The following is a 25,315-nucleotide window of genomic DNA, read 5'->3' on the forward strand; positions in this document are numbered from 1 at the left end:
AGTGCAGGGCACCAGCTGGGAGCCCCAGAACCTTACCTGGCTGGGCCCCAAGTTGCAACCCCCCCCCCACCATCAGATGTGGGGACAGTTCACGCTCCTCCTCCAACCTCCATGCCCCTCAACATCTCCAGCTTAGAGCAATATCCAGTGGCCTCTTGTCCCCATAAGGCTGCAGGCCCCAGGGCTGGTCAGCCCCACAGTCCCCAGCAGCTCCTTGGGGCTACAGGGTGCCTGAAGCAGGGGGCCAGCCACAGAGCCCCACGGTAGTGCTCCCAGCCCTGTCCCACCATGGACTCCGCGTATGAGATGAGCCACATTCGCAAGCTCCAGGCACAGCACATGCGGATGCAGGAGAAGACTTTCACTAACTGGATCAACGACATCTTCCAGCACGGCAGGGTGAGTGTAGCTGAGTGTGTCCCACAGCCATCCTCTGCTGTCCCCCCAGCTCCCTGGTCAGTGGCCTCTGGGGGCCCACTGTGAGGTCATCTGGCTGAGACGTCTCGCAGACCCCAAAACACAGATGAGTCCGGTGCTCCTTCCTTAAGGAAGACCCTCTGGGCTGTACCTCCCAGGTCCTGGGATAGGCCAGACAGGTGAGGGGGGCTGACCCTGTGCCTCTTCCCCACCCCTCCCAGGTGGGCATCAAGATCCAGAACCTGTACACAGAGCTGGCCGATGGCACCCACCTACTGCGGCTGCTGGAGCTCATCTCGGGGGAGACCCTGCCACCCCCCAGCCGGGGCCGCATGCGAGTACACTTCCTAGAGAACAGCAGCCGAGCTCTGGCTTTCCTCAGGGCCAAGGTGGGCACCGGGGAGAGGGCTTCTGGGCCAGGTGCTGGGGTGGGCAGCAGGGACAGGCTGGACTACCAGATCTTCTTTCCTGGGCTGGCCAGGGCAGAGCAGAAGATCTGGAGCCTGAATCCGGGAATAGCAGCTAGGATACAGAGATGCAGAAAGCAAAGCCCTTCCTTGAACAGTACTGCCAGCTTAGAGGGCCCCAAACCGGTGGGAGCAGAAACAGCCTTCATCCCCGTTGGGCGGGACTGAAATATGCTGTTGACTGAAACAAGGGAATCAGAGAATTCTCAGCAGGCAGATTCCATGTACTTCTAACTTCTCCTTTCCTAAATAAGGAAGTTTACCAGGCAAGACCCATGGTAAGTGGGCCAGCAGATCCTGGATGCGGGGTTGGGGGAGGCAGACTGAGGGTAGAACACAGGAGAAGAACCCTGGAAACTGAGCCAGGCAGCAGAGGGTGCAGGTCTTCCTTAGAGAAGCTGGATCACTTAGCAGCGAGGGACCACAGCAAACAGGAGGGAGGCAGAGTCTCCTGAAAGAAAGAGCCCAAAGAAATAGTCACTAAAAGGAGGCAAAAGCTCCAGGGACATGGAAGGACCCTCATGGCCAGTGTCAGGGGGCTGGACAAGGGTGATTTATACTGAGAACCAGGTTGGGAAGCCCATAGGGCTCCTGGGCTCGGGACTGAACCCATGAGGTGGCTGTTCCTGGAGGCTGCAAGCCACTGAGCTGGAACTGGCTGGGCTGAACCTGAGTGTCACTTAAGTCCTGGGTTGGAAGTCATAGCCCCTGGGAGCCTGGCATGCTGGAGAGAGGCCAGGGAGGTAAGAAACCAAAGCAAATTACAGGGGCACTGCGGTCCCCAAGCACAGGGAAGAGCAGACAGCTGACAGTCACAGAATGCCATGCTCTTTTTGGTCCCAGGGACAATAGCCTGTGAACCAGCCCCCTCCCCTTCAGGTACGTGGGAAGAGTAGGAGCCCCATGGCCCTCATCAGAGGCTCTGCAGCTCCCCCCGAGCTTTGATACATAGCATGTCACTGATACATAGTCTGTGAAGGTGACAGCTTGCCTCCACTGTACATACTGTTACCCCAACACAGGGTTGATGAGTAGCAGGATGTGGGGTGCACTCATTTCTGGAGACCTTGTCATTTGCTGGACACTCCATGCCAGGCTCTGGGGACCACAATCAGCAAAGCCCAGACCCAACTGCAAGGGGCCTGCAGTTTCAGGGAAGACAACTGATTTTAACCCAGGTCACCGGGCGCCGGTAAATGTTTACCAATCAGCTCTCGGGGCAGAGAGAATAAAAGCCCTCGTTTGTAGCACCTGCCGGTTTCTGTGGCATTGATACCCCACCACGGCTGATTCCAAGCTACCAGTGGGGTATCACCAAACACCAAGCGGGAAGATCAGCCTTCAGAAGCTGGTATGAGCAGACTCCAACACCCCACTGACCAGATGCTCCAACTCCAAGCTGAGGTGAGCGCAGAAGGGCTCAGGTGTGCCAGGAGAAGGCTGGAGCATGGGGTGGACCCTTCAGAGACCAGACAGACACAACAAAGTGTACCCATGGGAGTACCCAGGGATGCAGCCTCAGCCACCAGGCAGGTGGTTGGCCGAAGCCAGCTTCCCGCCAGGTCTTATGGGAGTCTCTCCTCTTCTTTCTCCATTTAATGCATACTTATCCATTACCCACTATATGCCAGACGCTCTGCTAGGGAGACACTAGGGAACAAAACCAAGATCCCCACCCAAGCGGGGTGAGGGGGCCAAGCATGTGTGTTTGAGTGGGAGGAATTAGTCCTTGGGTTGTGATTTTAAATAAGGTGGCCGTTGAAAGTACCATTGAAAAAGTGCTGTTTAAGACTTAGAAGAAGAGAGGGAAGTAGCCATGTGGCTACAGGGGGGAATATTTTCAGACAGCAGGGACAGCCAGTACAAAGGCCCCAAGGCCTGTGCTAACAATCCCAAGAACTGCAAGAATCCTACAGGCCTCGGAGCCCTGGGATTGAGGAGAGGAAGATGGATCCAGAAGGTGAAGGGGCCCAGGTCCCTTGCAGCTTTGATGTTTATTCTGTTCCTTTCTCCCCTCATTTGCTCCTCCTCCCTGTCCATGTGGCAAGATCTAGGGCAGCAGGTTTTCAACTTTAGTGCATGGGAAGAACCCGAGGTGTTTGTCCAAATGCAGAATCCTGGGCCCTGGCCCAAGAGAGTAATCGGTGGGGCCTGGGAATCTGCCGTTTTAACAGGAGATGGAACACTAATGAAGAGGGCTGAGATTGAAGTGGGAACCAAGGACCCAAGCACCCCCTGGAGATTCCAAGATGCCCTAAGAGGTGGAGGCAGACAGCTGCTGTGGTCTATTGAGTTCATTTATTGACTATTTATGACTCCTCATTTCCAGCCCCCATGGCTGAACCACCGATCTTGGCCCGTGTTTACCTGTAGACCACACACAGGGAGTTCCCCACCCCAGTGGTCCAGCCCAGTTCACCAGGCTGGGGTCTTTCCCAGGAGGACTTGAGTCCAAAGCTGCAACCATTTAAAAAAGCTTCACCTGCCTCACCTGTGCCCTGCCTATTTCTCACTTGGGGACGTCCTGGGGCAGGACAGATTCCAGGACCCTGCCATCTGGCAACAGGTGCCCTGGACTTTTGGTTACTCTGAGACTCCTCTGGCACACGGGCTTCACAGCTGAGCCCAGCCAACTGTGCCCACAGGTGCCAATACCCCTCATTGGGCCAGAGAACATTGTGGATGGAGACCAGACACTCATCCTGGGACTCATCTGGGTCATCATTCTGCGTTTCCAGATTTCCCAAATCTGCCTGGACAGGGTATGTCCCAGCCCCCAACACCCAATCACCCAGCCCAGCCCCAGCCTCCCCTCAGGTCCCTGGGGACAGAGCTTTCCCACCTGTTAGGGTCCCCGCAGCAGACCCTGGCATTCACACAATTAATACCCACTCTTCAACCATGGGCAAAGGATTGAGAATGTCAGAGAGACTGTAATATGTTGAAGTGACAACTAGGTTCACAAACTTCAGTCTGGGACAAGCCATTCACAAGTAAGGGGTTGAGGTGACAACCAGTGCCATTTCCTGACTGGTTCTTCCCTACTTGGCACTGAAACCCTGTAACTTCCATTACACCTCTAATATGCTGTTGGGAGAAATTAAACATGTGGAGGGCGTCCCAATCCCAGAAGTTTCCAAAGCCCCAGTCACCTGAAGACCAAAGACACCATCCCCTATCCTCCTCTGTTCTACCTTTTGTTTTCTCAGGACTGAATTGGAAAGAGCAAAAACATAAAGTCCTTATATTTATCAATTTTCATAACTTTTCCAATTGGGGTTTCCAAAACCCCACCTAAGACTCAATTCCAATGCGTTAGAAAAGCCAACCTAGAGGATGAAATCCGAATGAAAAGAAGCCACAGATCTGGCTCAAATCCCGGAGGACCCCTGAAGCCCATGATCTGACTGTGAGCCCCGGGAGAACAGGAGATTTGCCTGGCTGTGTCCCCAGAGCCTAGGGCCTATGTGATGACTGAATGGATGGATGAATTTCTAACTGGCCTCAAGCCCTTTCACGTAGCTACCCTCTCCTCCTCGGTCCCCCAAGCCAGCTCCAGGTGCCCCAGCTGCCCTTTCCCTGGGGGGGCAGCAGGTGCATCGTCTCCTGACCAGTCACCCTGCTCCCTGACCTCTCAGGCTCTGCTCCCTGAAAAACAGACATAATTGGACCAGGCTGACTCTGTTCCCTCCCACGCCCATGCCTAGAACCTCTCCTGGTTCCTGTCTGCCAGCCTAGTCCAGCTACTTAGGGCATCTGCTCTAGGCCTGGACGCTTCGCCCTACACTGCTGCCCACCGCAGCTCCGGGGCCCTAAGGGCAAGAGAGGAGATGCAGCCTGCCCTGCTTTGATATTTTGAGTTTATAAATAGGAATTGGTGGAGAAGTGGAGCAAATGAAAGGAAGCACGAGTTGGGGGAGGAGGGGAAGGGAAGGAACTTTGGGGTGTGAGGGAGGGAGTGGGGGGAGAAGAGTACCACTGAGGCAGGAATGGAGGCTGGAGGGGGAGTAGAAGGGAGAAAGGAGGTGGGAAAGAAGCACTGAGAAGAGAGAGGGTGGGGCAGGGGTGGGGGCAGGTGGACCCGAGAGTACAGAACAAAGGAAATTCTTAGGAGGAGGAACAAGGAGGGTGGGAGGGGATTGAAACCCGGTGAAGATGTCCTTGCCCAGCGTGAAGAAGCAACTCAGATTCTGCCCTCAGCAGCCGTGTGAGGCATCGAGGCAGTAGACGGGTGAGCTGCCAGCCTTTCCTGGTCAGGCCAGTCCCTGTCCTGTCGGTGGAGGGATGCTGGGGAGCTTCCTAAATACTCCTCTGCACCTCCTCATGTCATCCCTAGAGTGGAAATAGTGCCGGCTTCCTAGGGCTGCGTGTGGGTGGTGGAGAGCCCTGTGCATGGGCCCTGGACCTGGCTGGAAGGCAGCCCAAGGGAACCTGGAGCCAGTCTAACAAACCCCAGCCTCAGTTCCCTGGGACCCAGGGTCAGTTAGCACAATGCCCCACCCATCAGAAGGGCAGAGAAACACACTTCTTTGGAAGAAGAAGCTTTCTCTCTCATCCCCAGTCCCTGCCCACCACAAATGAAATCAAGTAAAATCAGGTGCTCCGAATAGAGGGCAGTCTGCACCTGCCTCCAGGCGGCGGGGGGAGAAGGATCACAACCAGGCCTGACCCGCCTCTCTGGCGGCCTGCCGGCTCCGCTGCCTTCTCAGCTGTCACATGCTGACCCACCATCCTGCCTGCCCTTCCAGGAGGAGTTTGGGGCCAGCGCAGCCCTGCTGTCTGCCAAGGAAGCTCTGTTGGTCTGGTGCCAGCGGAAGACGGCCTGCTATGCCAATGTCAACATCACCGACTTCTCCCACAGCTGGAGTGACGGACTCGGCTTCAGTGCCCTTATCCATGCACACAGGTGCGCGTGAGGGAGAGCAGACCCAGCACCCTCCCAGCCCGACCTGGCCTGAGGCCGGCTTCAGCCTCCCTCCTGGAGGCCTTCACCACCAAGCCGACTACCGAGAATGGGCTTGGGTCCTCAACCTGCTCATCTCCCACATCCCTCTGGGCCCTGAACCCTGGACCTGGGAGTAGAGATGGCTGATGGCCAAGGCCCTCGCCCTTTCCTAGGAAACCTCATGGAATTGGCCAGGTTTGCCTTGACCCCTGCCTTTCTCCAATGTCTGTGTCATCGCTGACTCTATTCTCAGTCCTCTCCCTCGCAAGTACCTACCCTTTTGAGCTTCTCCCCCTACCCACAAGCCAGGCCCCTGAGCGAAATTAGCGTTCCTCTCTCTACAGGTGCCCTATTCCTTCATTAGGGTCTCAGGTTACCGGCAGGGGAAACCAATACCCGGGTGGCCAATAGGAGCTTGCTTGCCTTTGTAACAAGTCCACTTAAACCCAAGCAGTAAATTTCTCTGGTGAAGAGCTTTGCCTGCTTTCTGTCCAGGCCAGACCTGCTTGACTACTGCTCCCTGCGTCCCGAGCGCCCACTACACAACCTCGACTTGGCTTTCCGTGTAGCTGAGCAGGAGCTGGGCATTGCTCAGCTGCTGGACCCCGAGGACGTGGCTGCTCTCCAGCCCGATGAACGCTCCATCATGACCTACGTCTCCCTCTACTACCACCACTTCTCCCGCCTGCACCACGAGCAGACTGTCCAGAGGAGACTCGCTAAGGTTGGTGAAAGAGCAGAGGTGGCCTCGAGGAGAGATGAGCATGGGCTCTGGAGTCAGACCTAGGTTTAAAGCCTGCGTCTGCCACTTCCTAGTTGTGTGGCCTTGGCCATGTCCCCTAACTTTACCGTGCGTCCTCTGTCCATTGGAGCCCATAATGCTTGGGGTGACAGAAGGCTGCTATGAGTGCTTGGGAGTGTGAGCACAGTGCCTGGCAAACAGGGAAAGCCAGGTGAGCACCATCCTCTCCAGTCCCTCCCCTCTCCCCCTGCTCGTAGGCTGTTAAGCCCCTAATGAGATTGAAAGGCTCAGAGAGCCAGACTCTGCAAGGACAAGCACAGAAGCAGCTGTGCTGGGCGCAGTCCATGTTTTCGGGGCTCTCATACTCTGGGCACAGCGGCAGGCATGGAAGCCTGGGGAGACTGTTCTCAGGGTTGGTGTCTCGGTTGGGCATGGGGGAGAAGATCCAGGCCAAGGGCTCTGAGCTGTTTTAGGGATGTGGGGGCCTCAGGAAAGGGAAAGGTGGCTCAGAAAAAGAATAGTATTCCCCAGAAGTGAGGCCAAATGGGGTAAAATAAGATGGAGGAAAGCAGGGCGGGTGCCCCACACTCCTGGGTCTAAGTGTGCAATGCAGGCAAACCTGATTCTCTGGGGGCTGGGAGGACCCCACTTTAGTGCAACCTCAGCTAGGGGAAAGAGCCTCCACCCACCTGGGCAACGTTGGCAGTCACCGAGCATCCAAAAGGGGAGCACCTCCATTCCAGGGCCTGCCCCGAGGTGCTGCCCGAGGCCTTCCCGTGCCTCCCCCAGATCCTGCTTCAGCTCCAGGAGACAGAGGAGCTGCAGACCCAGTACGAGCAGCTGGTGGCCGACCTGCTGCGCTGGATTGCAGAGAAGGAGGTGCAGCTAGAGGCACGGGATTTCCCAGACTCCCTGCCTGCCATGCGTCAGCTACTGGTGGCCTTTGCCTTCTTCCGCACCCAGGAGAAGCCACCACGGCTGCAGCAGCGAGGGGCCATAGAGGCCCTGCTCTTCCGGCTGCAGACGGCACTCCGAGCCCAGAATCGCAGGCTCTTCCTGCCTCACGAGGGCCTGGGCCCCGCAGAGCTGTCCCAGCGCTGGGCAGTCCTGGAGCGGGCAGAGGCCTCAAGAAGCCAGGCCCTGCTGCAGAGGATCCTACAGCTAGAGCGGCTGGAAACCCTGGCCCGGCGCTTCCAGCGCAAGGCAGCCCTCAGGGAGAACTTTCTGACGGACACAGAGCAAATGTTGGACCAGGCCACAGCTGCCGCCCCGCCAGCCAGCCTGGCCACAGTGGATGCAGCTGCCCAGAGACTGGGCATGCTGGAGGCCAGCATCCTGCCCCAGGAGGGGCGCTTCCAGGCCCTGGCCGAGATTGCAGACATCCTTCAGCAGGAGCAGCACCATGGCTGGGCAGATGTGGCCCGCAGGTGAGCCTGGGGTGCGGAAATCATCCTCAAAACAGGCTAAGGCCTTCCTATCATATCCCTATGTTTACCTGTGCCCATTCCTGGCCATAGAGGTCTGATCTATAGGTTCAGGGCTCTCTTTAAAAGATCTAACTCCCACCGATGCCTGAAGTTCCAGCGCCCTCAATTCCCCATTTTTAGTAAAGCACTGCCCTTTCTAGATACTTCTTACCAACTCATTCACTGAACAAGTATTTGTTGTCTACTACGTCCCAAGCACAGTTCTAGGCACTGGAGATTGAGTAGTGAGGAGGAGAAACCATAATGCCTCCCCTCACAGAGCTTACACACTACTAAGGAAAACAGACAAATTAAAATAGATATATAGTACGTGCAATAGTGATTTAAAAAAATGGTAACATAAGATAGGGGATTATGAGGTGCCAACATGGGGGGCGGGGGTTAGATCAGGTGGCCAGAGGAGACTGACTTTTGAGCAAAGACCAGGAAGAAGCAGAGACCAGAAGAGGGGGCCAGCTGTAGAGATACGGGGACACACTATACCAGGCATAGGGAAGACACATGCCTGCCACGTTTGGAAAATAGCATGGAGGCCACTGTTGGTCAAAGTTAACAAGTAGTGGTTGAGGTCAAGGAGGTACAGGGGCAAAGGGTGGGGGCAGAGATCGTGCTGGGATCTGTAGGACACAGTAAAGATGGGATTTACTCACAGAAGGATGGGGAATTCAACACGGGAGGGCTGGAATGAAGGAGTGGCACAATCTGACTCCTGTTCGACAATGATCGTTCTGGATGCCATGTCAGGCACAGACTGAAGGGACAGAAGCAAAGACCACTTATGCAGCTATTGCAATAATCTAGGCCAGAGAAGCAATGCAGGTGATGAGAAATGGTGGGATTTTGCATATATTTTGAATCCAAGAGGATTTACAGACAGATCAGATGGGGGTGTGAGAAATTCAGTTATCAAGCCCTTTAGCCCAGGCACCTAGAAGGATGGAGTTGCTATCATCGGAGATGGAGATTGGAAAGGTTTGGGGGCCCTGTTGGCCTGAGCCACACAGACCCTCCATCTAGCTTCTCTGCCTGTGTTTAAGAAGCAGGAACACAGTGCCCCGACAGCCATAGGCTAGAATGCTCCAAGCCCCCAGTCACTGGGCTCAGGCTCCTCCATGACAGCCAAGCACCCCCACCAGGTGTAGACCCCAAGGTGGCTTCCCTATCCCAGCCCAGTGAAGACCCCACCCCACCCCTTATTTTCACATCCTCCAGGCAACTGGAGATCACTGGGCGCTGGGAGCAACTCCTTCGGCGTCTCCAAGGGCAGAAGAAGCAGATGGCAGGTGTGCAAGCTGTGCTGAGCCTGCTGCAGGAGGTGGAGACTGCCTCCAACCAGCTCAAGGAGCTACAGGTGGGCCCTGGACCAGCAGGCCCCTGGGTGACACAGCACCAACACTTGTGATGACCCAGCACTCTGGGACAGCAGTGATCACTTGTCCATCCCTGGCCAGGTGCTGGCCAGCTCCACGGCCTGTGGGCAGCAGCTGGCTGAGACCGTGGAGCTGCTGCAGAAGCATGACCTGCTGGAGGCCCAGGTCTCAGCCCACGGGGCCCATGTGCGCCATCTTGGCCTCCAGACCTCGCAGCTGGACTCCTCTCTGGGTACTACTGTGGAGGTGCTGCAGGCCAAGGCCCAGGCACTGGCCCAGCTTCACGGGAGCCTGGTGTCTCTTCTAAGGGCCCGGTAAGAGCTCACCCAGCTCTCCTACCTTCTCTAGAACTTTTCTGGAACCCAATTTACCTCCTGCCCTGGTTAAAATACTGCTAACTTGGCAACTTCCTCCACATTGGCCTTCACCTCTAAGTCTTCTGTTCCCTGTTATCAGGAAAAAGAAAACTCCTATCTAAGGGGGAGTGTCTGAGCCTGGTGGGGAGCCCCCTCCCCAGTCCCTTTGGTGCCCCTTGCCATCCCTCAGGCGCACCTTGCTGGAGCAGACCCTGCAGCAGGCAGAGTTCCTGCACAACTGTGAGGAGGAGGAAACCTGGTTGAGGGAGCACGAACAGCTGGTGGAGGATGAAGCCCTGGGCCGGGACCTTAGCCAGATCAGAGCAGCCCTGCAGAAACACAAGGTACGTGTGACCCTGTGCCCTGCCCCAGTCCCCACCTGGCCCTTCCCTTTCCTTCCCTTCACCCAGCTCTGCACCCTGCCAGGCCCTGGAAGTCGAGCTCCGCCACCACCAGGCCATGTGCACTGATCTCGTGCGGAGGGGATGCGACCTGGGAGCCCGCGGGCACCCCACGTGGCCAGACCCCAGGGAGCGGGCCCAGGCACTGCAGGGCGCATGGCAGCGGCTCCGGGGCTCCACAGCCAGGCGGGGCGCTCGGCTGCAGGCGGCTATGCTTGTCCAGGAGGTAGTTAGGCTGCGGATGCAGGGGGGGGCCGGGCAGGCATGTGGGGTCGGCCCCGTGCCCAGCCTGCCCTCCTGCCCGCAGTACTTCAGTGATGCGGCTGACGCGGCCTCGTGGCTGCGGGAGCAGCAGTCGGCCCTGGAGAGCGCGTCCCGCGGGCGGGACCAGACGGCCGCGGCCCTGCTGCTGCGCCACCAGCGACTGGAGCGTAGCCTGCACGCCTTCGGGACGGAGCTACGGCGACTGGACGAGCAGGCGCGGGCGGCCGCAACCCAAGTGTCGCTTACCGTACGTGTGGGATGGCAAGGATCCAGAACTACAGGCCTCCAGCACCAAATGCACATGTGGTCTGAGTACTATGCCCCCTCTCCCATGCCCACACACAGAGGGTGGAAATGGGAGGGCTTTTGTGGCCCCTGACCTGGGAACCTTCGCTTCCGGCTTGGGGTGCCCCACCCCTCCTCAGCAACTTCTTATTGGCTGCCCCAGTCCGATTAGTGGAATCTTGTCTGCATGCTTGTAGAAGTCATCTGAGGATAGTTTGGTTTTGCTCATTTTGCCCACCAGTTTCCATGCATTAATCGGGTCCCTCCTGGAACCACCCCAGGTACAACCATTGGCCCCACCCTGCCAAGCCTCGTGTTTAGGGGAATCCCCTCTGGACACACTGCCCTGTGTCCTGTCAGCACAGGTGGTATCTGCCCTGAGCTCTCCAAAGGAAGGCCCGAGGAACCTCCGGACCTGGAGTGAGGTTTCCTGCCACTCTGGGCCCCCAAGCACTCAGAAGATGGTCCTCTCCGCTGAGCTTGACCCTGACTTTGACCCTAACACCATACTCCAGACACAGGACTGCTTGAACCAGGACTATGAGGGCCTGGGGGCCCTGGCAAAGGTAAGTAACACTTCTTGTTCAAGAAATGTTCATGGAACACCTACTCTGTACTGGACCCTGAACCGGGAGTCCAGAGACAGAGCAGTTGACTGGACGTGCTCACTGCCCCCAAGGAGTTTACACAGGCAGAGAAGAGGAGAAACTGGTCATTAGATGGCGGTGGGTGTGATGGAAGCCCAGGTCAGGCTGGGAGTCAGGGAGGGCATCTCTGAGGGGAGGCCATTTAGGCTGTGACTGGAACAAGGAGAGGTTGAGAGCAGGCAAAGCCAGGGGGAGGGCAGGAGAGATGGGGGAGACCATACCCTAGGCAGTACCTATCGCCAGGCAGGCAGGAGGCCCTGGAGGAGTAAAGACCAGAGTGCCTGGAGCTTGGAAGTGAAGCTGAGAGTGGCAGATGGCTGGAGGAGAGCCTGGAGGGGAGAAGGGCGGGGCTAGGCAGCACCAGGTCCCACAGAAGTGTGACTTGTCCCTAAGAGCCAAGGGCTAGATCAAAAGAGCACACTCTACCAGGGCCCTTGACCTGACATCAAGCTCTTGTCAGCTCCTTCCCCTGGACCTCCAACAGAGGGCGCAGGGCCCAGCAGTGGGGCAGGGGACTTCTCTCACCCTGGGGGGAAGGGTATGGGGTCCTGCTCTGAGTGCCCTAGGGAGAAACTGGCCCTTGCCCCAACCTTGGGCCGGCCTCTCCTCAGCACCGCAGAGCTCAGTTGGAGGAGGCAGTGGCCCTATTTGGCTTCTATGACTCATGTGGAGAGCTGCAGTCATGGCTGGAGAACCAGACCGCACTGCTCCAAATGCTGCAGCCCCAGGCGGATGACTTGGAAGCCACGCGGCTCAAGTATAAGGTACTGCCCCTGTGGAGCCAAGGTGGGCGTCTTGGCTGCTTGGCCCTGCGGCCTTTCCGAATTCCTGTCCTTCTCCCTCCCCGCCTGCTCCTGCCTCTCCGTTATTCACTCCTGTGTCCCACTTCTCCATGTTAACTGTAGTCTTGTCTGGGAAGAAGAAGCAAGGGATCTGGCCTTGAATTATTTTGTTTTTATTGAGGTATAATTGATACACAACCTGATAGTAGTTGGAGGTATGCAACATATTAGCAACTTTCAAAAATGCAACACAGGATTATTAACTATAGTCTCCAAACTATATATTCCATCCCCATGACTTACTTACATTATAGCTAGAAATTGGCACTTTTTGACCCCCTTTACCCATTTCACCCACCGCATAATGCCATCTTTTGGCATAATGCCATCTTTTGTACAGTGGTATATATGTATATCACATTTGGTTTTGATTTTATTTTTTAATAAATGTTTATTCACTTTTGAGAGAGAGAGAGAGCATGAGTAGGGGAGGGGCAGAGAGAGAGGAGGACAGAGGATCCAAAGTGGGCTGGTGAGCCTGGTGTGGGGCTCTAACTCACAAACCATGAGATCATGACCTGAGACAAAGTCAGACGCTCAACCAACTAAGCCACCCAGGTGCCCCTCTTTTTTTTTTTTTAAGTTTTATTATTTATTTTGAAAGAAAGCATGTGTACACCCACCAGCTCTCAATCAGGGTAGGAGCAGAGAGGGAGGGAGAAAGCAAGAATCCCAAGCAGGCTCCCTGATATCAGCACACAGCCAGACTGGGGGCTCAATCTCACGAACCAAACAGTGAGATTGTGACCTGAGCTGAAATCAAGAATCAGAAGCTTAACCAACTGAGCCGCCCAGGCACCCCTTTGCCACATTTTCTTTGTCCATCCATCACTGGACGCTAGGTTGCTTCCATATGTTGGCTATTGTAAATAATGCCTCTATGATTATGGGGGTGTAGCTATCTTTTCAAATTAGTGTCTTCATTTTCTTTGGATTAAATACCCAGACGTGAAATTGCTGAATCATAGGCTGGATCTATTTTTCATTTTTTGAGGAACCTCTGTATTATTTTCCATAGTTGCTGCACCAGTTTATATTCCTACCAACACAATGGCTTCCTTTTTTCCACCTTCTTGCCAACACTTATTTCTAGCCATTTTTTAATCTTTTATTTAAGAAAAATTTGTTTAACGTTCATTTTTGAGAGAGAGACAGAGACAGAGTGTGAGCCGGGGAGGGGTAGAGAGAGAGGGAGACACAGAATCTGAAGCAGGCTCCAGGCTCTGAGCTGTCAGCACAGAGCCCGATGCAGGGCTCAAGCCCACAAACTGTGGATTATGACCTGAACTGAAGTCTGACGGTTAACCGACTGAGCCACCCAGGAGCCCCTCTAACCATTTTTTTTTTTTTTTTGAGAGAGAGTATGCACAAGCTGGGGAGGGACAGAGAGATAGAAATTCTGAAGCAGGCTCCACACTGACAGCAGAGACCCCAACGTGGGGCTCAAATTCACGAACCATGACATCATACCTGAACCAAAGCTAGATGCTTAACCAGCTGAGCCACCCAGGTGCCCCTATTTATAGTCTTTTTGAAAACAGCCATCCTGACTGGTGTGAGGTGACATCTTGCTGTTATTGTGATCTGATAAGGGTTGATGCTGAACATCTTTTCCTGTGTCTGTTGGCCACCTGTATGTCATCTTTGGAGAAATGTCTGTTCAGGTCCTCTGCCTGTTTTGCAAGCAGATTATTTGTTTTGGGTGTTGTATTTATTGTTGTGTACGGTCTAAGATAGGGATCCAGTTTCATATTTTGCACATGGCTGTCCAGTTTTCCCAACACCATTTATTGACGAGACTATCTCTTCCCCATTCTTGGCTCCTTTGTCATAAATTAAGCAACTGTATGTGCACGGGTTTATTTCTGGGCTCTCTATTCTGTTCCACTGATCTATTTGTTTTTATGTCAATACCACATTATTTTGATCATTATAAATAATTACTACAGTTTACTATAGTAAACTATACAGTTTGAAATCAGGGAGTGTGCTGCCTTAACTGATGTCTTGAGAAAGACTTTCTTTTTCTCAAGATTGTTTTGGCTATTCCACACAAATTTTAGGATTTTGCATTTCCGTACAAGTTTTAGGATTGTTCTATATCTGTGAAAAATGCTATTAGAATTTTTATCAGGATTATAGTAAATGTATAGATTGCTTTGAGTGGTTTAGACATTTTAACAATGTTAATTCTTCTAATCCATGTGCACAGAATATATTTCCATTTGTGGGTTTTTTTTTTTTCCCAACTTCTTTCATTGATGTTTTCAGTGTACAGGTCTTTTATCTCTTCAGTTACTTATTCGTAGGTTTTTTTTTTTTTTTTTTTTAATGCAATTGTAAATTAGATTGTTTTCTTAATTTCTCTTTCTGGTGATTCATTCATTATTAGTGTATAGAAATGCAAAATATTCCTTTATATTGATTTTGTACCTTGAAACTTTACTGAATTCATTTATTCTAACACTTCATTGGTGGAATCTTTAGGGTTTTCTATATATAATACCACGTCATCTGCAAATAATAACAGTTTTATTTCTTGTTTTATAATTTGGATACCTAGCCTTGAATTTTTAAAGGGCCCTCCCAGCCCTTTAAGGACAGAGACCCCAGTCCTTCCAGAGGGATGCTGCTCAGACACCTGCACAGCAGAGCATATCAGGTCATTTGTAGTCTTGAGTGCGGTGTGGGAAGAGAAGAAACTCAGGCCCTGGGTCTTCCTTTTCCCAGAACTTCCTCACTGCCCTGGCTGTGGGAAGGGGCTGCTTGACTGAGGTCAGCAGCTCTGCTGAGCAGCTGAAGCAGAGATGTCCTGAAGATGCTCCCAGAATTCAGCAACAGCAGGAGGAACTGAGCCAGAGGTAAGACGGAGGGAGCACAGAGCAGTGGGGACAGGCTGGATGCTTTGCCCGGGCCTGCACGCCTGCTGATGTGCCTCTGGAGATGCCAGGAGGAAACACCGGACATGTCAGAGACAGGAGAGGGCATGGGGACAGGCAGCCCGGCAGCAGCTATTGTGTGAACCCCCGGCCGCGGCCCCGGTATGGCTGTGGAGATGTCCCTGTGACAGAGACATCCCTGTTCGCTCTGCTCAGGTGGGGGCAGCTGGAAGCCCTGAAGAAAGAGAAGGAAATGCAGCTGGCACGCACCACGGACGTGTGCAGTTTTCTGCACAAGTGCAGATCCACACAGGTCCAACTGCGAGACCTGACACTCCAGCTGGAAACCCTGGAGCTGGGGCAGTCAGAGGACAGCCACCGTGTCCTGCAGCTGGCCCAGCAGAAGATGCCAGCACTGGAGAGAAGCGTGTACCACTTGAAGAGGATCACCATAAAGTATGGCCTGGGTTCGGGCCCTGGGAGGCAGGGGAGGACTGAGCAGGGTTGTGGCATGAGGAATGGGACAGAAATTGGAGGACAGGCTGGATGTGCTGTCTGAAGGGCAGGGGCACAGGTGGGGACACGGAGTGAGAAAATGCTCATGGGGAAAGGGCAGGCCACACAGGCTTGCTGTCCCACGGTGAGGGGGAGGCAGGAGTGCAGAGTCAACACCACTTTGCCTGGGGACTCCGAGCCCGGACACCAGGGCAGGGCACTGACTGGGCCGTGGGTCCTATCTCCCAGAGCTGAAGAGGCGGGCCCCACAGAGAATCAGTGCCTGAGAGGACAGGTGGAGACGCTGCAGGGGCTGCTGGAGCAGGTACAGCAGCACGTGGCCCGACAGGCCAGGGCCCAGGCCGAGGTACGGACACGGCAGAGCTTCCTACAGGACAGCCAGCAACTGCTGCTGTGGACGGAGGGCGTCTGGGCTCGGCTGCACAGTGAGGAGAAGGCAGTGGACGTGGCCTCGGCCCAGAGGCTGCTGATGGAGCACGGAGACCTTCTAGAGGAGATACGGCTGCAGCAGGAGAGGTCCGGACGGGAGGCGGGATAGGATGTGCCTCAGGCCGGCTAAGGCCTGTGGGGACAGGACATCAGAGAGGGAGAGGCAGGAAGCAGGGCATCACTCAGGGTTGTAGTCCAGGCTGGTGTCCAACAGGTGCTTGGGGCAGGCTTTAAGGAGGGGGACGTAACCACTGGTCCGGCGTCCTGAATGCTTCAGGGAGGGACACAGGGCAGAATCTGAACTTCCTGGAAGGTTCTGTCAAGTGTAGACCTGGCCATACCCCATCCAGGTGAACTTGATGGACTGTTTGAAATCAGGACAGCCTAGTCTCCCAAGCAATTCTGGGTAACCAGAATGGGAACCCCTGGAGTCAGATGGCTCAGGACCACCTCCCCTCCCCCCATGGGACTAAGATACCCAACTCCTCAGCATGGCAACGCCTCTCCTCCTGCGGGGACGATGCTACAGGTCTTCAGGCAGTCAGGGTCACCCGGTACAGTCTACAGGCTGTGCCCTGCACGAGAGACCCTGACAGGTAGCCAGGTGGTCACTGAATCCATCCCGTCCTTTGTGCTCAAGACTCTACAAATGGTTCAGGGCAGCATCAGCTCAGAGGAAGTGGAGCCTTCAAGCTGTGTGCCTGTGGGCCCTTTGTAAATACTCATGGCCTGGCAGTGGCCTTGCAGTCAGGCATGTATGCGGTTTGAGTGCTGTTTCTACTTGACTTTGCATCGGCATTGGGATGCTCCCCCGGAGCAAGGGTGTAACAAACCGGGAGCAGAGAAAGTATTGAGACCTCAGTAGTGTGCGAGGCCTGTTACGTTCTGTGCATCACTAGTGGGCCAGGGCACAGCTGCCCCGTGGAACAAGTGAACCAGTGGGTCTAACCGGCCTCAGACCTCCTGCCAGCTACCCTTCTATCAGAGCTCCAAAATGACCCAGTGAGAGGGGAGGAAGCGGGGTGAGAAGGAGATGGGGTTTGACCACCTTCCTGTCGTCCTGGATAGGCTGCAGCAGCTGGAGGCCCGGGGCCAGCCCATTGCAGCCTCGGACTCTCCGGACTCCCAAGAGGTGGCCCGTGTTCTGAGGCTCCTGAGCCAGCGAGGCTGGGGACTGCAGGCCGCCTGGGAGCAGAGACGGCAGCAGCTGCAGGAGGAGCTGGAGCTGCATAGATTCAGCAGAGATGTAGATGACTTCACTGCCACTTGTGCCAGCCACGAGGCCTTCCTGCGGCAGGGCCGCCTTGGGGTAGGAAGTCTGGAATACAGGGCTGCGGTGATGCTTCCCCATCACTGGAGGGAGCTTTGAAGTCAGTAGGCAGGGGTGAAGGGGTGCTGGCGGCCCTGGGATGGCAGTGGGCGATAGGGTGCTGACCCCTGTCATCCCAAGTATGACCCCAGGTCTCTGCACCCCCAGGAGGATGTGGGGGAGGCCCAGAGCCTGCTGCAGCAGCACCAAGAGTTTGGACACCTGCTGGGCATCCTTGGGCCTCGAGCAGAGGCTCTGCGGGCACGTGGCAAGAAGCTGGCCCAGAGCCGACACCCTGCTGCGCACAAGTGAGCAAGGCCCGTCTGGGCAGCGCCTACCGCCCTTTCTCAGCCTACAAAGCCTGTCGCCCTGAGGCCGGGGGACAGTGTGGGGAGTAGGGGAGCGGCCGGGTGCACCCCAGGCTGCGGTGGGCCTTAGAGTGGAGCCCTCCCTAGACCCTCCCCCATTCCACCTGGCCTCCAGGGTCAGAGCGCAGCTGCAGAGCATCCAGGGACGGTGGACCGGGGTCCAGGAGAGGAGTGAGCAGAGGAAGAGGCAGCTGCTGTCCTCCCTCCAGCTCCAGGTGAGGGGGCCAGCCCAGGTGCACGAAGCCTCCCCAAGAGGAGTGCCTAGGAGTCTATCACTGCACTAACAGTTGTGTGCTCTGCAGAGCCCTTGATAGTTTCCAAAGCGTTTTCCCACGTTAGGTCCTTGACCCTCATAGCGCTTCTTGTGAGACAGGCATTATGGCTCAGATTTTTCCTGATGAAGAAAACAAGCTGAGCCCACACTGTTCAGAGTCAAGACTGGACCCGAAGTCTTGATAGACCTCCTTGCCATCCTTCATCTGGCTTTGCCCCTTCCCCATCATTTCTGGCCACACTCTAGGCTCATGCATGGGCCACGGGCACCAGCTGCAGACCTAGGCTCTGCCGGATAGTTGCTCAGCCCCCATAGGGGCTCAGAGCTGCACCAGTCCACAGGCCTCCTCTACCATAAGCCTATTAGGAGAGAAATGATCACACATCATTTGATGTGAGCTGGGGGAGCGGGGACTGCTCAAGTGCTCCTCTTATCTGGGCACAGGACACCATGGGGCCCAGGCCATCAGTCCCCGGGCATCTTCCTACTGTGAGGGAGTAATGTGAGGGAGAAACATTTCTGTCCTGTTCTCAGCTTCCCTGTCTCTACATGGGAGCAATAACCCCAGCCCCCCCTTGCACACTAGGATTGGATCTGGGCCATTGGGAGTCTGTGAGACCCCTCCCCCTCAGCCCTGGTTGTAAGACCTATTTTCTCCTGGTTCTTGAGCAGAAATGGAAACAGGATGTGGCAGAGCTGATGCTGTGGATAGAGGAGAAGGGGCTGATGGCAGCACATGGGCCTTCCCAAGAGCCCAGCAACATCCTGCAGCAACTCAAGCTGCACAGAGCAGCTGAGCGAGCGCTGCTGGCCACCTACGGGCACATGGAGGCCCTGCAGCAGGTGGGGGCAGTGGACACAGGGCACAGGGCCTCCTCCTCCTCCTCAGACTCCCAGCCCAGAATTGCCCTTCAGATTCTTTACTGCTACCTCGGACATAGGATCCCCCAGATTCCTCCTCTGCTCGGCTGGGTACCTCTTTGTCTTGGCACCCAAACCAACCCAGAAAGTATCCATCATCTCTTCCCCACCAACCTCAGCTCAGCCCAGCCCAGCCCAGCCCAGCCCAGCCCACCCCACCCCACCCCACCCCCAGCTCCTAGGGCAGCTCCAATGCCTGCTACGTCTACCTGAACAAAGCCTTCTCTACCATAGTCTGATGCCTGCTCCCCCCGCTTACTCTGCTCTACTTGGTGGTATCAGAGGAAAACCCTCTCACCTCTGTCAAGATTTGGGGCCACATGAAATTCTTGAGCCCTGGAAGCCTGTGGAACGCAGCCTGTAGCCAGCTACCCCTTCCCCCACCTCTGCCACCTGGGTCCAGCCTGCTGTGGCCGCTCATGGTACCAGCAACTCAACGAAACTCGCTTGGTCTTTGCGTCCACCCCAGGTTGGGAGACAGCTGTTGAGCAGCAGGCTCCATGCCCAGGAAGATGTGCAGGGCAGCCTCCAGGGCCTGAGTGACAAGTGGGAAGAGTTGAAGCACAAGATGGCAGAGCGTGGGGACCAGCTCCAAAAAGCTAGGCAGCAGACCCAGCTTCTGCGGCTGCTGCAGGTCAGCTGGAGGGACAGGGCACGGGAAGGAGACTAAGCCTGCACTGAGCCAGGCAGGGTGAGAGCAGGCAGGACAGGAAGGGGGGGGGCTGCGGAGCAGGAGTCTGGGGTATTCTACTAACTCTGGATTAGCCCTGGGAAGTCCTGCAGTCTTAAGAGGCCTCTAGCCTATGGCAAGTTGAGCCTGGCTTTGCCCTCCTATAGGCCAATACAGAATCGTCTCCTGTGTACCCCATGTGTGTGGTCACCGCAACTTGCATCCCCGTGGAGGAAGAAGCATGAGGGGACAGGAGTGGTCATGAGGCTCAGGGGGAAGGCGGGAGGTGGACGACGGTAGAGGCAGCAGGTCCTCGGTGAATCTGTTAAGCTGCAAGCAGCGTGGTGTCAGAGTCCAAGAACTTGCATGCCTGTACTCCAGAGCTAGTGCAGCACCTTGCACCTTCCCCAGGATGCCAAGGAGAAGATGGAGCAGCTGGAGGGGGCTCTGCAGAGTGCAGAACCAGGGCAGGACCTGGGCTCAAGCCGGCGGCGACAGAAACAGCACTGCCAACTGGAAAGCGAGAGCCAGGCGCTGGCCAGCAAGATGGCTGCCCTCGTCGCCCAGGCAGAGCGGGGACTCACCTCCCAGACCGTCAGGGAAGAGACCCAGAAGTACCTGCAGAGGTACCCGCCTGCTTGTTCCATCTTCACTCCGCTGTGTGCCACCCCCACCATGTGAACGTGAGGATTGATTCCACCCAGGGAGCCCTGCGGTGGCATCTGCAGGACCTGAGTTCTCCAAATCTCTGTCCCTTACAAGAGGGGTCGTTTCTGGGATAGGAAGACCGGAGACCCCAGCTAGGCATGCCCAGCACCCCAAATCGGAAGTCATACAGGTCAACTGAGTGAAAGCTTGGGCCTTGAGCCCTCTCCAGCCACTTCCCCCTCACCAGTTGAGGCTTTGCCCCATCCCTACTTTGTTCCTCGTGAGTCCCTGGCTGGGCTACACAAAGCACCGAGGGTCTTGTCCCCATCTGCTCCCAGCATCCGCCATCTCTTCTGTGTCCACCCAGATTCGAGTCCCTGCGGGAACATCTGGCCACTCGGCACGTACAGCTGCAGGCCTCACTTGAGCTGTACCGGTTCTACCAGCTGAGCGACCTGGAGCTCACTTGGGTGGCTGAGCACATGCCCAGAGCCAGCTCCACCAGCTCCACCAGATGCTTGAATGGTGCTCAGAGACTTTGCCACAAGCATGAGGTAGTGCCCCCCATTTTCTCCCGGGATCCCTGACATCCCATTCCTAGACCTTAGAAGCCCTCTGTCACTGCTCAGGGTGTCCTGATTTCTAAGTCTCTGCCCTCAGTTATCCCCTTCCCAGGAGTGTTGTCTCGGTGGGGCCCGGAGCCGCATCCACGGCTCCGTTCCAGGCACCCCGTGACAAAGGGAACCCCAGAGGCGGCAGCTCCTCATGCTGTTCTGTGGCAGGTGCTCCAGGCACAGGTGAAAGCCCACCAGGGACAGGTGCAATGGGTGCTGGGTTCCGGACGGAGCCTCGCAGCCTCGGGGCACCCCCAAGCCCAGCGCGTCATGGAACAGTGCCAGAAGCTGGAAGGCCTCTGGGCAGAGCTGGAACGGACGTGTGAGGTACAGGCCCAGTGCCTGCAGCAGGCTGTTGCTGTCCAGCAGGTAAGATGCAGAGAGCTCACAGGATCAGGGGAAGTGGCAGAAGGGAGGCAAACTCTGTGAGTGAGGTGTGCAGGACTGGGACTCTTGGGGCACTGGGTCAATGGTGAGAACCTTGGCCCAGGAGGTTGGGTGGTCCCCACGTAGGCACAGAACCCTCTTTGTGCTGGCTGCTGGAGAGCCTGGCATCATGTCCACAAGGGGTGGTGGAGGGTCCTATGTGAGATCGTCGAGGTGAAGTGGTTTAATTCTTGGCAGTATTTTCTGGCTGCATCAGAACTGGAGGACTGGGTGAAGGAGAAATGGCCACTGGTGAGCAGTCAGGACTATGGTGGAGACAAGGCAGCCACTGCCAGGCTCATTGGGAAGCACCAGGTACCATGTTCCAGGCATCCACCGCACAGTCTGCACTAGGGTGTCGATGAGCCACGAGGAGAGGGTTGTCACATTCCCAAAAGGCACATCTACTAAGCGGCACAGAGCCCTGCTCTTGCTTCCTGACAACACGGCCAGTTCCTTTCCTGCCCAACCCCAAATCATGCAAGACCCTTGTTCCTCCCCAGTGCTCCCTTTCTTCAGAGGCAACACTTTGAAGAACGCCTGCCCCCCTTTTGTAGTCCCTTGACCAGTTTATACCCCTGTAGCCTCAGGATTTCTCTGCCTTCTCTTCTTCCTCTCGCCCCAGTACTTTGTCCTCGCTTGGGGTCACCTGTTCTAACCCTCTCCGTGTTTTCCGCAGAATTCTCCCTCCCACACTTTGAATGTCATTCTTTGAGTTAACTAAATGCCCTCCAGAAACCTATCTTCCTCCACAAGCATTCTCTAGTTAAAGGGAGAGAGGCCTGGACCACCCTCCTCCTTCCTGGAATCGGACTCTCAGGATCACACAGCATTAGACCCTGCAGCAATGCTGGCTCGGGATGGTACTGAAATGTCCTCTTATCTGGGCATTGTTTTCTGTATAGCCCTCATGGTCAGTGTTTCCGTGTCCTGTGACTGAGGACTCTTAGCCATTCCTACGGGGTGTGCCCGGAGCTGTGACCTCGTGGAGCTTTGGTGTCCCAAGTCATCCTGGGCAGCTCACTTACCTCTTTCCATCTGTGTAGACTGTATTGTTGGGGTCTAGTACAGAGCCTCCTGTGCCTGTGCCCTCCCTTCCTTTTAGCCAGCATTTTACCCTTTCCCTCCAATTACCCAGCATTTACCCTTCCTTGCTAAATAGTGAGCCCTCTGAGGGCACCATCATGTCTTCACTTTGATGGAACAGTAAGAGCTCCATCAGTATCGGGTAGGTAGATGGTGGACGCATGGCTGGACAGATGGGTTGGGGATGAATGGATGGGTAGATCATCGGGTGGGTAGATGGGTAGATGGCTGGGTGTGAGGATCAGTGGGGGAACAGATGGGTAGGTAGATGGATGTATAGATGAGTGAGCCACCCAGAGCTACCCTGAGCCTGGCACGGGTCCACGTGTACCGGCAGGCCCTACAGCAGGAGCTGGTTCTTTATTGGAGCTCCATGGAGAAGCTTGACCAGCAGGCCCACACCCTCACTGGTCCCGGGGCCCCTGAGCAGCTGGAAGTGGTGCGGGAGAGGCTTCGGGAGCAGCTCCAGGCGCTGCAGGCGTTGGCAATCACACGGTAAGGGGCACCGTACCCACTCTGGGTACGGGGAGTCTAGCCACAGTGGACTGTTCCTGTACTGTGACTCTGAGTTGGAAGGAACCCATGGCCCCAGGCCCACGGAGACGCCTCAGATGAGTCCTTGTTGTGTGTTACTCACCTCCTTCCATCAAGTCCTCAGTGAGGCCCAGTGGAACTCAGCCCCTAGCTCCCTACGCTCTTTTCTTCCCCACATGTGCACCTTCCACTGCCCTGCACTATCCTTCTTAGGCTGGATTCTTCCTGAATCCAGAGCCACAGGCTTGGGCAGAGACCACGAATAAACTCTTTCAGATTCCCTCCTTCAGCCCAGCCAGCTGCCCCGGGGGAATTATGCAACTGACTTGTGGGAACTACGGGCTGTCCCCACAGGGGCCAGGAGCTGGAGGGGACTCTGAAGCTGCATGAGTTCATGGGAGAGGCCGAGGAGCTGTGGAGCTGGCTGGCTAGCCAGAAGCAGGTGGCCAGGGAAGGGGAGAGCCTCGGAGAAGACCATGAGCACGTCCTGGTGAGAGGAAGGCCAGGGCTCGGTGGATAGCCTGTGGCGGGAGAGTGAGGGCAATGGGACAGCCTGGCGGGGCTGTGGAGAAGGGGGCCAGGGGGGTCATGAGCCCTGGCTGAGGACAGGCCTTCTGAGGAGAGTGTGCGGGCACGGTGGCTGTCCAACCCCTCATTGCCCGACGGTCATGAGCCACCTGCTTCCTGGGCTGCTTGCTGCCTCCCCAGCAGGGGGCCACTCTGTCACCCACTCCTTTCTTGTCCTCAGCACCTCCGCACCAAGTTTGCAAAGCTTCAGCGCCAAGTAGAGTTGGGTGGCCAGCGGGTGGCAACCTGCCAGCAGCTGGTAGAGAGCCTGCTGGAGCTCAGGCACCACGCTGCCCCCGACGCCCACCAGAGGCAGCAGGACCTGCAGTGAGTGGCCAGTGGGCTAGGCCAGGGTTGCGGGTTTGGGGGGAGCGAGCGGTGCGGGCAGTTTCTGGAGTGCAAAGAGCGGGTAAGATGCTCTGGGGCCATGTTGGCTCTGCCTGCCCCCAAGGAATCTGGAGAGGGGGCCGGTCCCAGGGAGGCCGAGCGAACCCCGGGTGACCACGGCCTGTGGAGGGAGGCAAGGCTGGGTGTGCAGGTCAGGGAGTCCTGCCCAGACCCCCAGGGACACTTTTCCAAACCACTGGCTCCCAGGACTCGGGGTAGGAGCTGTGCAGTCTGCCTACCTGCCACCTGGCTGGTGTGCCCCGCCCCCCACAGCCTGTGGCTTTGAGGCAACGCCATGATTTGTCCATGACCCCCAACATGGACACTGGCCATGGCGGAAGCCTTAACAGCTCATTGAGAGTGGGCTGAGAAAATGAAAAAAGGAGAGAAGATGCAGCCTCTGCCCTCAAATATTTATAATTTGAATGACATACTGAGACTGGAATATACAAGGTGGAAGAAGTACCACAAAGCATAGAAATCAAGTGGTAAGCATGGCAGCGGTGAAGGGCTGAATTCGTGGTAAAGCTAGAAAGGCTCCGGGAGGCAGGTTTGCAGGCAGGCCCAGTGGCAGGGAAGGGTGTTATAAAGGGGAGCTTTGGGCCAGTCCTGGGTGCAGCCCAGAGAAGAGGAGGGCTGACCAGACTAGCTAATGGTGGAATGAGATGCCGGGCCAATGGGTGACCTCCTACTGCTATTCCACATGCCTGGGGACAGGGCTTCCTGGTCAGAGCTGCGGGAGCTGACCCAGGCCCAGGGCCACCGGCTCCAAGATGCCGAGGTCACCCTCAGAGTTCACAGAGATCTGTCGGAAGCCCTCAGGCAGGTCCAGGTATGAGCCTGAAGGGAGGAAGGGAATTCTTTCTAGAAGTGGATCCACCCCAGCCTCGGTGCCCCACCCTCTGTTCCTGATGACCTTGGCCATCTCCTCTCCTCAGGAGAAGACCACAAGCCTCCCCAGTGATGTGGCCTCAGACCTGCGTGGGCTGGAGGCCCAGCTGAGGAGACACGAGGAGCTGGAGCATGAGCTCCTGGGCACTGGGCGGCAGGTGAGCCAGCCTGACGGCCTCTCCCACTCAGGCCCCTACAGGCCACTCAGGCCTGCCCGTCTCTTCCCCTGGGTTTTCTCCACTCCCACGGGGCCTCCACTTGGGCCTACCGTGCATGTCCAGGCATGGCCCAAGGAGGAGTCTGCGGGCCAGGCTGGCCCTTCAGCCTCTAGGAGGACATGACCCTTCCCTCCGTATGCTCCACCCTGACCCCAGCTGCAGGAACTGCTGGAGACTGCGAGCAGGGTACAGAAGCTGGGTCGGGGACCCCAGGCCCATGCGGTGCAGCAGAGGCAGCAGGCTCTGGTGAAGGCCTGGGAGGCCCTGAAGCTACACACGGAGCAGCGCAGGACTCAGCTGGAGCAGGCGTGCCTCCTGGCCCGTTTCCACAGATCAGTGAGGGCTCCTTACTCTT

The 25,315-nt window shown here is 56.2% G+C and overlaps 1 protein-coding gene across 1 annotated transcript in view; it reads left to right on the plus strand.

Moving 5' to 3' along the window:
- The first annotated feature begins 288 nt into the window (after nt 1–288).
- LOC125917874 (spectrin beta chain, non-erythrocytic 5-like) overlaps nt 289–25,315 on the plus strand; it is a 44,651-nt gene continuing 19,624 nt past the window's right edge. The window contains exons 1-31 of the mRNA XM_049623968.1: nt 289–399; nt 639–806; nt 3,530–3,646; nt 5,633–5,790; nt 6,325–6,553; nt 7,361–7,998; nt 9,271–9,409; nt 9,510–9,742; nt 9,975–10,128; nt 10,211–10,411; nt 10,493–10,696; nt 11,100–11,300; nt 11,993–12,145; nt 14,954–15,084; nt 15,319–15,558; nt 15,847–16,134; nt 17,116–17,356; nt 17,525–17,664; nt 17,840–17,939; nt 18,671–18,841; nt 19,389–19,553; nt 20,001–20,215; nt 20,605–20,791; nt 21,020–21,220; nt 21,476–21,592; nt 22,701–22,858; nt 23,252–23,387; nt 23,646–23,791; nt 24,569–24,683; nt 24,790–24,900; nt 25,117–25,296. Coding sequence (XP_049479925.1) covers nt 289–399; nt 639–806; nt 3,530–3,646; nt 5,633–5,790; nt 6,325–6,553; nt 7,361–7,998; nt 9,271–9,409; nt 9,510–9,742; nt 9,975–10,128; nt 10,211–10,411; nt 10,493–10,696; nt 11,100–11,300; nt 11,993–12,145; nt 14,954–15,084; nt 15,319–15,558; nt 15,847–16,134; nt 17,116–17,356; nt 17,525–17,664; nt 17,840–17,939; nt 18,671–18,841; nt 19,389–19,553; nt 20,001–20,215; nt 20,605–20,791; nt 21,020–21,220; nt 21,476–21,592; nt 22,701–22,858; nt 23,252–23,387; nt 23,646–23,791; nt 24,569–24,683; nt 24,790–24,900; nt 25,117–25,296 — 5,748 coding nt within the window. The remainder of the gene's footprint in view (nt 400–638; nt 807–3,529; nt 3,647–5,632; nt 5,791–6,324; nt 6,554–7,360; nt 7,999–9,270; nt 9,410–9,509; nt 9,743–9,974; nt 10,129–10,210; nt 10,412–10,492; nt 10,697–11,099; nt 11,301–11,992; nt 12,146–14,953; nt 15,085–15,318; nt 15,559–15,846; nt 16,135–17,115; nt 17,357–17,524; nt 17,665–17,839; nt 17,940–18,670; nt 18,842–19,388; nt 19,554–20,000; nt 20,216–20,604; nt 20,792–21,019; nt 21,221–21,475; nt 21,593–22,700; nt 22,859–23,251; nt 23,388–23,645; nt 23,792–24,568; nt 24,684–24,789; nt 24,901–25,116; nt 25,297–25,315) is intronic.

The sequence above is a fragment of the Panthera uncia genome, unplaced genomic scaffold, assembly GCF_023721935.1.
Source record: "Panthera uncia isolate 11264 unplaced genomic scaffold, Puncia_PCG_1.0 HiC_scaffold_269, whole genome shotgun sequence".
NCBI lineage: Eukaryota > Metazoa > Chordata > Mammalia > Carnivora > Felidae > Panthera > Panthera uncia.